Raw genomic sequence first — 13,530 nt, 5'->3', positions numbered from 1 at the left:
ATGTATATATATATATATATGGGCTTGCCTCCATTCTCTGTCCTCTTAGCACCAAATATATATATGTATGTATGTCTCTATATATATATATGTATGTATGTCTTTTAAATTGTGGTATGATACACATATCATAAAATTTACCATTAATGCATTTAGAACATTCAAAATATTGTGCAACCTTCACCGCTCTCTCATTCCAGGACACTTGTATCATCTCTAAAGGAAACCCTATACCCATTAAGCAGTCACCACCCCCACCCTCACCCCACCCCAATCCCCACCACCCCTGTCCCTGGCAACCACTAATCTGCTTTCTGTCTCTATGGATTTATCTATTCTGGATATTTCATATAAATGGAATCATACAATGGTGTCTGGCTTCTTTCACTATCATAGTATTTTCAAGGTTCAGTCATGTTATAGCATGTAACAGGATTTTATTCCTTTTCATGGATGAATGATATTTCATTATGTGGATATACCTCCATTTGTTTATCTACTCATGTACTGATGGGCATTTGAGTTGCTTCTACCTTTTAGCTATTGTGAATAGAGCTGTTATGAACACTTGTGTACAAGTTTTTTGTTTGAACATCTCTTTTGAATTCTTTTGAGTATACCCAGGAGTGGCATTGCTGGGTCTTATGGTAATTCTATTTTTAAGTCATCGAGGAACCAGCAAACATATTTTAAGATTGTTATCTTGATGAAGTTCCTCGAAGGTAGGGCACTGCTTCTAATCCACCACTGAGCGCTCAGCCCCCGCATAGTATGTCTTCAGCCCACTGGAAGGTAATCTGACTACCAACAGGAACCACTACTGTGGATCGAAGTCCAGTTCTCACGGTGCCGTGGGGTTATTGGTCCCCAAGGCAGAACAGAGGGTCCGAGGCTACCACCTACTTTTATTGATAGGATCTGCCATGGGAATCCCAATCCGGATACAGTTTGCAGCTTCAGGGCTCTCTGGCTGAGGGAGATCTTCACAGTTTGGCAATTTCAGCCTCATCAGAATCATGGGATTTGATCTTGCAAAAATGTACTCTGTTTGACACAGGACATTTTCCAGGATTTCACATTCATCGCGACACAAGTCACGGGGCTTTGGGACGGCTGAGGTTTCATCACAGTATGGGAAGGCGTAGTGGCACAGGGAAGGAATGGCGAACTGAGAACACTTATCAGATAAGTGACTGGAGGTGCCAATCATGGTGAAGGCAGCTGGAAAACAAACACAATTATTAACTCCCAGGGGCCAGGGTTTATCTTCGGTTATCTCGTCAACAAATATCAGATATAAACACACATTGGAAGGAATCTGCTGTGCTCAAAAGACAAAGCCATAAGAAAGAGATTCATTTCAGATGTCTAAGCAGCTTACTTTCACAGGCTTGAAAAAAATCGTTTTGACTACAAAGTTAAAAAACAGGATTAAGTTACATATGTACCATTTCCTAATAAAAAGAATTAATTAGGTTAACGTACAATATATTTTTCATTTTTACTACAAAGCAACAGAACTTTGTGTTTCATCCGGTACTTTTTATTAGTTTTGTGAGGCTTCTAAAACATTTGACAGCTGCAGGGCAGAGCTCACTTTATGCGGTGCCTGAGTCTGATCGCAGGATTTAGTATTATGTTTTTGCCTCTTAGTTGCTGGATGACTTTGGGTAACTTGTTTAATTTCTTTGTGGCTTGAACGCTTTTGATTCCATCTTCTGAAAATGAGGCAACTCACTCGGAAGTTCTCAAAGAGCACAACTCAGTTGTTCTAGTGTGTATCATAGAATGTTAGTGGTCACTTAGCCACACACATATCCAAATGTGGTCTCCACGTACAAAAAGAGCACCAGCCTCCCTCTGCTTGCCTCCATTGACAAAGAGCTTACTCACAAGGCAGCCTATGAGGTTGCTGATACACTGTTTCCCAAAGTATGGTCCTCAGGACATCAATTCTGTAGAATATTACTAGTGTTTGAGGAACTAGGGTTCCATTGCCAAATAAGTTTGGGAAATGCTGAATTAAACAAGTTAAATGGATTTTTAAGTGTAATACTTTTCAGTAAGTTGATGTCCAATGAAAATGTCCAAGAGAGGATTATTATAAATGGGTGACCAAATATTTATATCAGAACTCCCATTTATTTTTGTGAATACTTAGCAAAAGATATATTAAAACGTTCTCATATTAGGTTGAACTATGTCTTCAACAGCTCCTCCCCATCATTCTTACTTCTGCTCTCTGGAATTTCACAAAGTCCCTCCTCTTGAAAGCCTGAGGGCTTTAGCAAGTGGCAACTATATCTTCCTAGAGTTGCTTTTCTGGGTTAAATAGCTCTTGCAGCCACCTCTTAGTTCCTTTAAATTCCTTGCAGGACACAGTTGCTGGATTCTTTGATGCTCTATGTGCCTACCTTGGGTTTGTTCTTGCCTCTACTGAATTCTAGGATTGCCAGATAAACTATAAGGTATCCAGTTACATTTGAATTTCGGATAAATGTTTGGGACATACTTATACTAAAAATGTATCTGTTGTTTATCTAAAATTCAAACGTAACTGGTGTGGCATTTTTATTGTTAAAGCTGGCAATCTTATTAGAATCTCATAAAGGCAATTTTGATGGCTTGCAAGCGTAGGTGGCACAGAGGCAATAATAACTATACTAATGGAAGAGGGACAAGGAGACTGTAACCGGCAGAACTCGGTGTGCAAAATCACACAAAGCAGCCTATGCTACCTAACTCGTGTGTGATAAAAAGTGTTTCAGTATTAGATTTCCATTAAAGATACTTTCAATTTAGAAAAACGAAGGGTAAAATATAGAACAGGAAGAGACCAATGATCATTTTGCCTCATCACTAATTTCACAGATGAAGAAAGAGATTTCCATGGAGAGTAAGAGATTTCCCTAAAGTCACAGTAATGGCAATACTGGGATTAGCATCCAGAATTCCAGACTCCCTTTCAGTCCATATGATGTGCTTCCAAACAGTAAGCTCTGTGAGGTTGGAGACATCCCTAGCTTATTTACCACACCATCATATCTCCCAGTGCCTAGTCCAGGTCCTGGTACACCACAAGCACTCAGTAATATTTATTGAGTGTCTGAATGAATGTGAGGCTTTTCAAAGCCTCCTTTCCTCTACGAGCAACCTTCAATAAATTATTTTAATGTAAATTCCAGAGCAGAGATCATATCTCATGCTTCTTTATGGCCCTGCTCCTAACCCCTATGCCTAGCCTAATCCTTTGTCATCAGAGGAGCTCAAAAAAATTTTTGGTGAAAAAAAAAATAGTTATTCGAGGTATAAATATCATTTCATTGGCATTACCTACCTGTGATCTGATTTTCTATTTCCCCTTGCATGTGCAAAGATTCCATATAGACAGTGCGGTTTCCAATAAATCTTGCACATGCAATTCCTCTGTATGGCTGACAGAATCCATCTTCTTCGTACTCATCTCTAAAAACAGAGCATAGACATTAGACGATGCAGTATATACACACTTATGCTGTTGGAGCTCACTTTGCGATGCCTTTTACAGTCACTAGGGGGTGCAGTCGGGCGCAGTATCCTAAAGACTGGGCTAAGGAATCAGGCTTTTCTTCAGTTCCATCCATCGCTTAAAACATCTGTTGGTCATATTGGTCAAGTTTTCTTCACCCCTAGAAAGTCATTCTGAAGCATAAAAATCATCCTTAAATATGGGAAAAAACACTCTTATTTTCTCAGCTGGAAGATGATATAGTTATAAGAGCAAAGAGGAAATGAGTTAGAAATCTGGGCACATGCTCTACAGTTTTTTGTTTTTTAGGTATAGATTATTTCTGCTTTATTTGCTACAAAGACATGGGTGCTTTTTATCCACAAGATCCATTCCAAGTGATATGTCAATTAGGTGGCTCCACCAGGTGAGAAGCTAGGTGCATGCAGCTGGTGAGAAATCAGAGGGTGGTCCAGTTATGTGACTCCTCACTGCTTAAGGCCCATTATCTCTACCCTGTAGAGAGGACCAGGAGAAACAGCGGACTGGAGAATTTCAACTGAGTCACTTAATCCAAGGAAATCTAGAGAAAATGTCAAGGGAAATCTTGCTTTCAGGATCCCCTAATACTTTGAAAAATAATCTTTTAAAAATTTTCCTGCCTCAAAATTATAATTTTTATTAAAAAAAAAATAAAGATGCGTGTTTGTGATGGTGGGAGAAGATTTTATCTTGAAGACAAGGAGACACTAAAAAGTGATGTGATTACTGGTGGTGTGATAAATGGCTGGTGATGTAAGGTTTGAGATTAGGACCCAAGATGGCAGGTTCAGCTCCAAAGGACAGAGAAGAGTCTATAATAAGCACAAGACACCAGAGTACAGAATATCTAGCTGTTTCGCAAAGGCAGACCACAACCAAACAACAGGCCACCTGCCACACTTACGGGCTGACTTCCACCCTGGATGCTCCTCCTCTGTTAACCTGACTGGAATCAATACATCATTTGAACAAAATATCATTTTTCCTTTTTTTTTTTTTTAAGTACATTAGAGCAAAAGTCAGGACAAAATTTTCCTCCTGGGTTTAAGATTCACCTATCTTTAGGCAATCTTTCTGAGCCTCTGAACCATGGTTTTCTTATCTATAAGATGAAGATAATAGCTGACCTCTCTACCCAATAAATGAAGATCATGAGGACTCTATCAATTAACATAAAAGCTTTTAAAAAGTGCTACACAGAGGTAACATGGTTATTATTAAAGTATTTACAATTACCAAAGTAGATGTTTATTTAAAGGACAATTATTTACTAAGCTCCTGCTTTGTAAGATGGACTGTGATCACTGCTATGGCTCTGGACTTCACCACTTGGGGGTTCTGTGTGGAAAAAAAAAAATCTGACAGGGCTGATCCTTAAAAGACACTAATTTTCAGCTGCTTTCTACTCCCTATTCACTAAAACAGTCATTTTGAAGGTGGAGATAGGGTAAACATCTTCAGTTCAGTCTTGAAAACAGTCGATATTGTAAAACTCTTAAAAATGTAACCTTTAAGTACAAATACAAATGAATATATCATATACCTGACATAAAGACATTGAGATTTTAATGTTGCAAAATCCTGCAAGTACTCTACATGTTTACTTTCATAAATCCTAGAGTAATGTTGAAGTCTTTTTGGCTTAAATTTTACCTGGGTTGTAAAATTAACCCCACTTTTATGGGGTAACTAATACCGTAAATCTGTAAGGAGAAAGAAGGTTCTCGATGACCTAGCCTTGAGTTTTGGAAACCGAAGTACTGAGACCTCTACACCAGGCCCCTGCTATTATAGATGACGCATTTCTGTCCCTAGGCATTAGCAGAACCCTGGATTTTTAAGGTGTCATTATGAGAACACCTTTTCCTCCCCGACATTAAACTCTCAAGGCCTCATTTATATCTCTTGGGAGGAGAAAACCCTAGAATTACCCCCAGATATAAATCCCCAGCCTAGTGGGAGTTCCCATATTTTATGTCTGGGGCTTAGGCTAAACTTCTTACCACCTTTCCAGTTCAAGACTTTAAAAAGACTCTTTGAATACTTTTTTTTCCCCTAGAATAAAATGGAATGCAATTCCTTGGCCGCACATTTCTCGTCAATGAAAGGCTTAGTGCTGCAGGTGTACTGAATTTTTGACTGTGCCCAGAATTCCTAATATTCTGGCCAGTCTTTTGGGGACAGATATAAAAAATAAAACAAAACAAGCAAACAAACGAATAAAAAATAGCGTGTTATGTCACCTGCTAGGGAGTAGTTCTCAGCCTCGGCTGCTTGTAAGAATCTCCTCAGGAAGCTTTCAAAATACCGAGGCTCAAGCCCCACCTTAGACCTATTAAATCCTACTCTCTGGGGACACAGCTTAGGCATTCAGGCTTTTAAAAAAGCTCTCCAGTGATCTGAATGTGGTTGAGAACCACAGCACTAGAAAAACAAACATGTATTAAGTGTCTGCCACTCTTTGTGCTGGGTACTGTGCTAAGTGCTTTCTTCAAAGCTGCCGCTTATGCAGTGTTATCATCTGTATTTTACAGAGGGAGACCCTGAAGTTCAGAGACGTTAGGTCAAATTCACAAAACCCATAAGTGGTGGAGCTATGATTTAAACTTAAATTTTAAGCTCTAGCCATTACACCATGTTGTGAGATCTATAACGATGTTCTGCTTTTTTTTTTTTGATGTATTACTTTTCATTAAACCAGCCTAATTATAAATGAGAGGCTTTATTATGAGTCTTTATTCTGTATAACAGGCACTAAGTTTCACTTACATGTAAAATTGATATTAAGTCATTTAGTCCTGACAAATACCGTATAAAGAAGGTGAAGTTATAATTAGTCCCATTCTATAAATTCGAAGGCTGAGGATCAGAAATAGTAAAGCACTTGCCCAAAGTTACACTGCTAGATTTGCCCCAAACTAGTGCTTGTAACTATGGCATACAGCTTCCTTCCAAATGGTTCGATTATGGAAGTTTTGGCACTGCTTACAGGGGCTTTCTGCTGTGAAGATGCATTGGTGTCTGCTGGATGGCAAAAAAGATTTTCTTTTAAACATAAAGTCACAATTGCCTTTCACCCTTTCCATTTTTCCTGCTGGCTTTGGCTGGAGGGAAACAAATACTCCTCCAGCATTAATCAGCTTTACGCTTTTCTCCAGCATATACTTCTTTTATCATCGATGTCCTCCATGCTCAGCAAATTAAAAACATGAAGCGGCAAGGTAGCAAAAGTGCAAGGGCACTTGCAATGAGCGTGCCTGAGGCTGCGTTCTACAGAGAAGAAAAGTGTGCTGTGAAAGGGCAAATGGAATTTTGGCCATTCATCACGGCGGCTGGCACCGGCATGCGCCAGCTCCCTCGCGGTGACGTCAAGATGCAGGGGTGCTTTGTGACGGGAACTCATGTTTCTCATAAAGGTAATTTAGTTCCCACATTGCCAGCTTCTACAGCCTTCCAAATTCACTGTCATGTGACAGGGAGGAACAAACACAGTTTGCCCTGCATCTTTGGGGTCTCCCCCTGGCCCAGGGCAAGGGAGCTTGCAAGGGGCCGTCAAAAAGGCTGAGCGTGATCACGACCAATCAGGCGGCAGCAGGAGCATCCACCCAGGAACCAGCGCAGACCAAGGAAAAGGAAACACTGCCACTGCAAATCGCGGTGACAGTGACAGTGGAAGTGAATGGCTATAGATTCCTGGGCAAACTTCTCAGGTCAGTGAGCAAAGAAGAGAATTCTCGGAAAATGAAAAAAGCACGTTGTAAAGTATGGGGCCTGTGAAGCCCAAGATGTAATATTTTAGAGCAGGGAGAAGAAAAAGAGGAGGAAGGATAGGTGGGTTGATGGGGTACAGGTGGTGACAAGATGCAGAATACCCTCAAATAGATGCCAGAATGGAGTTGTGCCAAGTTTGGATCACGAGAGGCCCACTAGCACTTTCTTTAGTGCTTCCAGGGAGGGCAGGGTTTCTGGAGGCTGCCTCAATTTAAGGGAGACTAGAGAAAAACCTTGAGTTGTCTTAGACACATGATTTAAAAACAAAGCCTTAACGATACTGGAAAAACTGATGCAATCCAAACGAAGTCTGCAGATCACCAACGTTACCTTCCTACGTGTGACAGCTGTCCTATGTCTATGCCGCGTGTTACCATTAGGGAAAACGGGATGGACTCAGCGGACTCTTGAACGATGTGGGGGTTAGGGCCACCAGCCCCCCGCAGTCGAAAGTTGCGTATAACTTTTGACTCTACAGCCGGCCCTTTGCAAACTTGGATTCGGCAGTATTTTCGATGCACGGTTGGTTGAATTTGCAAACGCTGAAACCCGCAGGTATGAAAGGCTGACTCAGTATGTATTGGAAAAAATGTCCGTATAAGTGAACCTGTATAGCTCAAACCTGCATTGTTCAAGGGTCAACTGTATATGGAAACTCTGTACTATTTTTGTGACTTTTCTTAAATATAAACATTTTGAAATAAAAAGTAAAAAAGAAATTCTTGTAGGATGGGGACCTTCTTATTTATTGTGCATATACAGAACAGGCAATGAATGGTCTTGTGTGACAGTATCAGGAAGGCCCTCGGAAGACCTCATTTAACCTTTGTTTCAACCTTACAAAAATTCCTCCAGGTCTATCCCTGGGTGGCTGAATTCCCATCATTAACAACTCACTTATTTGTCTGAGGCTTGGCCTACTTCTAAATTCAAATGCTTCCAGGGGAGAGGACCTATTTGGTCAGGAAGACCTCTGTGTGGATTGCTATTATTAGCTGTGGTCACTTTCATCTTTATTGAAAGTTGTACAGCGAGGAAGGATGGGACAGCTGATGAGAGGCCTGTGGGTGGAAGATGAAAGGCCTCTTCCCTGACTTTGCACTTAGCCCAGGCCCAGCTTTGTGCCAGGTGAGATGGCTGAAAAGGAGGGAAAGTGTGGGAGTCGTTTGTAGAGGGGATCTCTCTCTGTGTCTGACTCAGCATTCACTTTGTCGCAAAGTGATCATTTCAAAACACAGGTTTGATCAGGTCATTTCCTGACTAAAATTCATTGTAGTTTCCCATCCACTTCAGTATTCTGACTGTAGGCTACAAGGCCCTTTATAATCTAGTTCCTGCCCGTTTCTTCCAGCCATGGACCCTGCCAGTCAAGCCCATGGACCAGATAATACCAGTCATGCAAATGGTCTGGTGAGTCTCGAAACAGGAGACGCACTCCGATGTTTCCATGGTTTGGCTCGCGCTCCTCCTGGGGCCTGGAATGCCCTCCGTCTTCTTTTTCACCTTGTGAATACCTTCTCATCTTTAAGATCCAAAAGTTCCTAACACCCCTAAGAAAGTTAGCCACCGAATCCCCAGGGCCTTCGAAACACCACTCCCACACATCTCTGACTTCCTAATGTGTTCATGCATTCTGTGCTCGCCTCACCACCACCTAAGGCGAGGCCCACGTCTGATTCGGCCTCATGACTCTAGGCACCGGCACGGCCCACAGCTCAGTAAACATGTGCTGAGTGAGGGAGGGGGTGCTGTTGAGAGATGTTCCCCTCCAGATCTTCGGAGGTAGGAAAGAAGGGCTAACTGACCAACAGAACTGAAGCAGATGTGGAGATGTCCTAGGCTAGCCCACTGATGCAGACCTTGCTTTGTAGCCAGCAGCCTCTAAACTGAAACCACTTCCTTCCTTGTCAGATTTTACACTGGAGCATGGGCAGGCCTCGTAGACTTAACCAGCTGAACCGATTCCTGCTGATGAGTTAGGCCCTGAAAATTCCCCTTCGGGATAATAAGACCAGTTAAAATGCATGTCTCTTCTTAGTGGGAAAAGAATGGATGTAAAGGTACTCTGCTAACTGTAAAATCTCACTTAAACATAAGAAATGAAAACAGGTACTCAAATAAATATTCGTTCACAAATGTTCATAGTAGCACCCTTCATGAAAGCCAGAAAATGAAAACAATCCCAAATACTCATCGACAGATGGATGACAAGACAAAATGTGGTATATACACACAATGGAATATTATTCAGCCATTAAAAAGGAACAAAGTACTTAACCATGCTACAAGTACGTGGAAGGATCTTGAAAACATATGCTAAGTGAAGTAAGCCAGACACAAAAGGCTACATAGCATATGATTCAATTTATATGAATTCTCCAGAATAAGTAAATACACAGAAATAGAAAGCAGATTGGTGGTTGCCAGGAGCCGGGGCAGGGTGGGGGGTGGGAAGAGGAAGTAACTAACTATTCAATGGGTATGGAGTTTTATTTTGTTGTGATGAAATTATTTTAGAACTAGATAGAAGTGGTATTTGCACAGCATCATGAATGTACTAACTGCTACTAAAACGCTCACTTTAAAATTGTTAATTTTATATTGCGTGAATTTCACCTCAATTTTAAAAACAATCTCATTTATATACCAGGGACAAGGTAAAGGGAACTTGGGAGAGGGCCAATGGTTGGAATTTCAAGCTTCGGAGCTGGGGAGAGATTTGTGGGTAGCTTTGTGGGTTGCTTCCAAGTGGGCTAATCAGCTATAAGCGTTGGTAACTTACACAGCACCAGCAAGTTTCTTTGTTCTGATGCTCATAGCTCTTCAACTGGAATGCCAGAGAGGGTAGTTCTACAAGCCCACAGCGTGGCAGCTTCATGGGAAAAGATTGCAGCGAATGAAATAATCTAACCCTTCTGAATTTACCCCACTCAGCCCCTCTTAAGAGCCCCATGTTGAGCCATGGAGATGAAATCACATCAAGATGCCTGCCCTCAGAGCCCTGAATCGTGGTTTGAAGGAAAGCCGTCACATAACTCAAAGAGAGCTGCAGTAACCCTAGGTGTGTTCTAGCAAGCAATTTAGCAAAGTGTGGGTTACTTTCTCTCATGTGGGAAGTAATTTCTTTTTACCCAAGCAAAAATAACTTACCAGTGCCTTCTCAAAAGACCACCAGTGGTCATAAGTGGATAATAAGTATCCCTTTTAAAATGTGTAAATCAAGCCACATATTAGTTGATCTGGTTAAAGCATAGCCACGGCAGATCCACACACAGGTGCTTCCCAGAGCTGGCTCTCGTAATTTTGGGGCTGGGTGCAAAGCTTCCCACCTCAGAGGCAGGGTTCTCCCTTGGAATGTGCAGCCAGACTTCTTTAAGCTGAAAATCGGTTCTGTCTCTTAATTAAAAGACGCGGTGGGTGGGGGGTGGGGGGGAGCAGAGATATATGATAAAATGATAAAGTGAAAATTTTATCATTTGATATGATAAAATGAAAGATCCAAGTAAAGATCCAAGTAAAACCTGCAGAATTATTTCAATGTGAATAAAAGATCAGAGACACAGAAATTTTAAGAACAGATTAGGATCCGATATGGTCAAAAAGAGTTCCCACCTCTCTAAAATATACCTCTTTCCTTTTCCTAAGAAGACTTGGAGCCTTGAAGCAGATTAAATGCCAACCAAAAGTAGGGGAAAGAATTTTAAATCTTATCAGCTTTAACTGCACGCACCTTGGAATAAGATGCCCTCGGAGAAGGGGCGTCAGGACAGATACATGTGGAGAAACGGAGAGAGCTGGTCAGAGTGTAGGAGAGAAGGTGAATGTGCTGGAAAGGGAACTGTTGGGAGTACCAACAGCACACGTTGCCTCAAGCCGGCTGCGGTCAAGAAATTACAGGTTAAATATGTGATCCCAAAGTTATCTCACAAACTGTGCTTTCTAAAGACCAATTTGAAAGTGGGCATCAAAGAAGGTAACAAGTTAACATATTTGACCTCGAAAGTCATCAGCTTTCAAAGTGAGCCAAGCAGTGCACGTCTACCCAGAGGGGTGATGACTCACAGAGAAGACTTCAATCTACCAGGCTGAGAATTCAGCTCACCCTAACATCCCTTCTTCTCTTCTGGGAATGCCTTTGTGAGCACGAGCAATTTTGAGGTGACTGTGTCGAGTGTCACGTGCCATTCTCCACACCCAAACACCGACAATTGTTAACATTTATTTCCGTAGCAAAAGAGCCCCTCGCTCTTTCTCACACCACTTTTTCTGCTTTAAAAAAATTAAATTAAATTTTAAAAGTTTTTTTTTCTTGGCCATGAACCATTAAAACAAACAGATGAATAACGTTCTGTCATATTTTCCAGAGCAGCACATAATAGTTACTTGTGTCCAACTCAGCAATGGGAAGGTATTGGCTCTGCTTCACAGTCAGTTTGGAGGCACAGGGTTGCATTTCACTTCGGAAAGGGAGCAGAATTACCCAGGCTGGTATCTCACAAATGTAATTTGAGGGAAAATTATGCATGTAATACATTTTATTCCTATTTAGACACACATTCGAAATGATAGGACTGAACTACTATGGTATTTTCAAGAATATGGAAGAGCACTGATAAAAAGAACGAGTGGGTTTTGCCCTCTCCTATTTGCCAAGGTTTTTGTGGTAGGGTAGCCTTGCACCTTCTGAGAAGCCTTGGGGTATTTTCGCTTTTCCTCTTACGAAGGGCCTACTTCATCCCTCGGCTTAGGCTGGAGCTGGGAATGCATAGGCGGGACTTGGAGCCCCTAGGTTCTGGGCCCCCCAGTTCTCATTAGAAACCCTTTAGACGTTCTTTGGCAGGTCTCCAAACATCAGGCATTCAAACTACCCCCTAAATTTTCCCATTGAGAATAATGGGAGTTTAGAATAATATGAAATTCACACATACCAATCTGGTCAGATTTTCTACCACAAATGTTACTAGGATTGCTTTGATTTTTTTTTTTTTTTTCCACTTTCCTTTTATGCCTTGGGCCATGAATTGGAAAAACAGAAGGTTTGTGGAAAGAGTGGTAAAGGGAATTTAGGCACTTCTTAGGAGGGTTTTAATTTCATCTTGCTGCTCAGAAGTGGGGTGAAACCCAGTCCCCAATTCTTGCTTTTCTGTTTCATCTCAGCTTGCTTTCTTATTCCTTCTCCTGATGGCAGCTATGAAAGACTAGAGTAGTTCTCCCTTATCCACCTGGAACGTGAATCATCCCTTTGTCCAGGGTATCCGCACTGTATACCTTATCTGCTTGTTAGTCACTGAGTTATCGGATTGACTGTCACTGTATCATGGTGCTTGTGTTCAAGTCATCCTTATTTTATGAGGACCCTAAAGCACTAGAGTAGTGATGCTGGCAATTCGGATATGCCAAAGGGAAGTAGGAAAGTGCTTCCTTTAAGTGAAAAGTTATGTATGTATAGAAAAAAACATAGCATATATAGGGGTTGGTATTATCCTACACTATTATACTATATAGGGTTTGGATAAACTGCATCCATTGGGAGTCTTGGAATATATCCCCCGGGAATAAGAAGGGACTACTGTGCTGGCCTCCACAAAAAGCAATGGCGACTTTAATGCCTCCCCCAACCCCAACCCCAAATAAGGCAATGGAGAGGCGCCGATGGCAAATACAGATTCTTACACATTTAAAAAATTATAAGAGGCAGAAATTCACATTAAAATAGGGACTGATTTGTGATGGACCAATGGGAATGTTGCAACTGAACAAGGGATCAGTATCTGTTAGACAAGGGTCTCTGGGACAGACTTGTGAAATCCAATGAGTTCTTTAATGAGAAATTAGGAATAAGGGTGGATTTCAGGGGCTATAACTAGAGTGGAAAAGTGCAGAGCAGAGGAAGGGAGGGCTTATGTCCTTGGCATTCAGATACCAACGATATAATCCTTGTTCTCTAGGACTTTACAGGCTAGTAAAGTCTTCCTCTCTCTTCTTCCTTTATAATCAACGAGTTTGTTGAAACCTTGTGCTGAGAATAAAAGGAGGGGCATCCCACTGAGGCTATGAAGGTTCTAGAAGTGGCGCTAGCTTAAAAGAGGACTAATTATTCAACAAATCATGGATTAAATAGCATGTTAGCCAAGATAAGCAGAGTCAGAGGCAGAGTGAGGCTTAATGAGAGTAAAGGTAGGTGGGGGGAGATAGGACAGGTCCAAGGGTAGGGTCTTAACCTGCAGTGT

The 13,530-nt window shown here is 41.4% G+C and overlaps 1 protein-coding gene across 1 annotated transcript in view; it reads right to left on the bottom strand.

Moving 5' to 3' along the window:
• ROR1 (receptor tyrosine kinase like orphan receptor 1) overlaps positions 1-13,530 on the bottom strand; it is a 165,054-nt gene that overhangs the window by 32,138 nt on the left and 119,386 nt on the right. Inside the window, exons 5-6 of the mRNA XM_011369609.2 lie at positions 3,338-3,465; positions 904-1,221 (exon numbers count right to left, since the gene is read on the bottom strand). Coding sequence (XP_011367911.1) covers positions 904-1,221; positions 3,338-3,465 — 446 coding nt within the window. The remainder of the gene's footprint in view (positions 1-903; positions 1,222-3,337; positions 3,466-13,530) is intronic.

This window comes from Pteropus vampyrus, unplaced genomic scaffold, assembly GCF_000151845.1.
Source record: "Pteropus vampyrus isolate Shadow unplaced genomic scaffold, Pvam_2.0 Scaffold151, whole genome shotgun sequence".
NCBI lineage: Eukaryota > Metazoa > Chordata > Mammalia > Chiroptera > Pteropodidae > Pteropus > Pteropus vampyrus.
The sequence above is the reverse complement of the archived record's forward strand: the minus strand, read 5'-3'. Positions and strand labels throughout refer to the sequence as shown.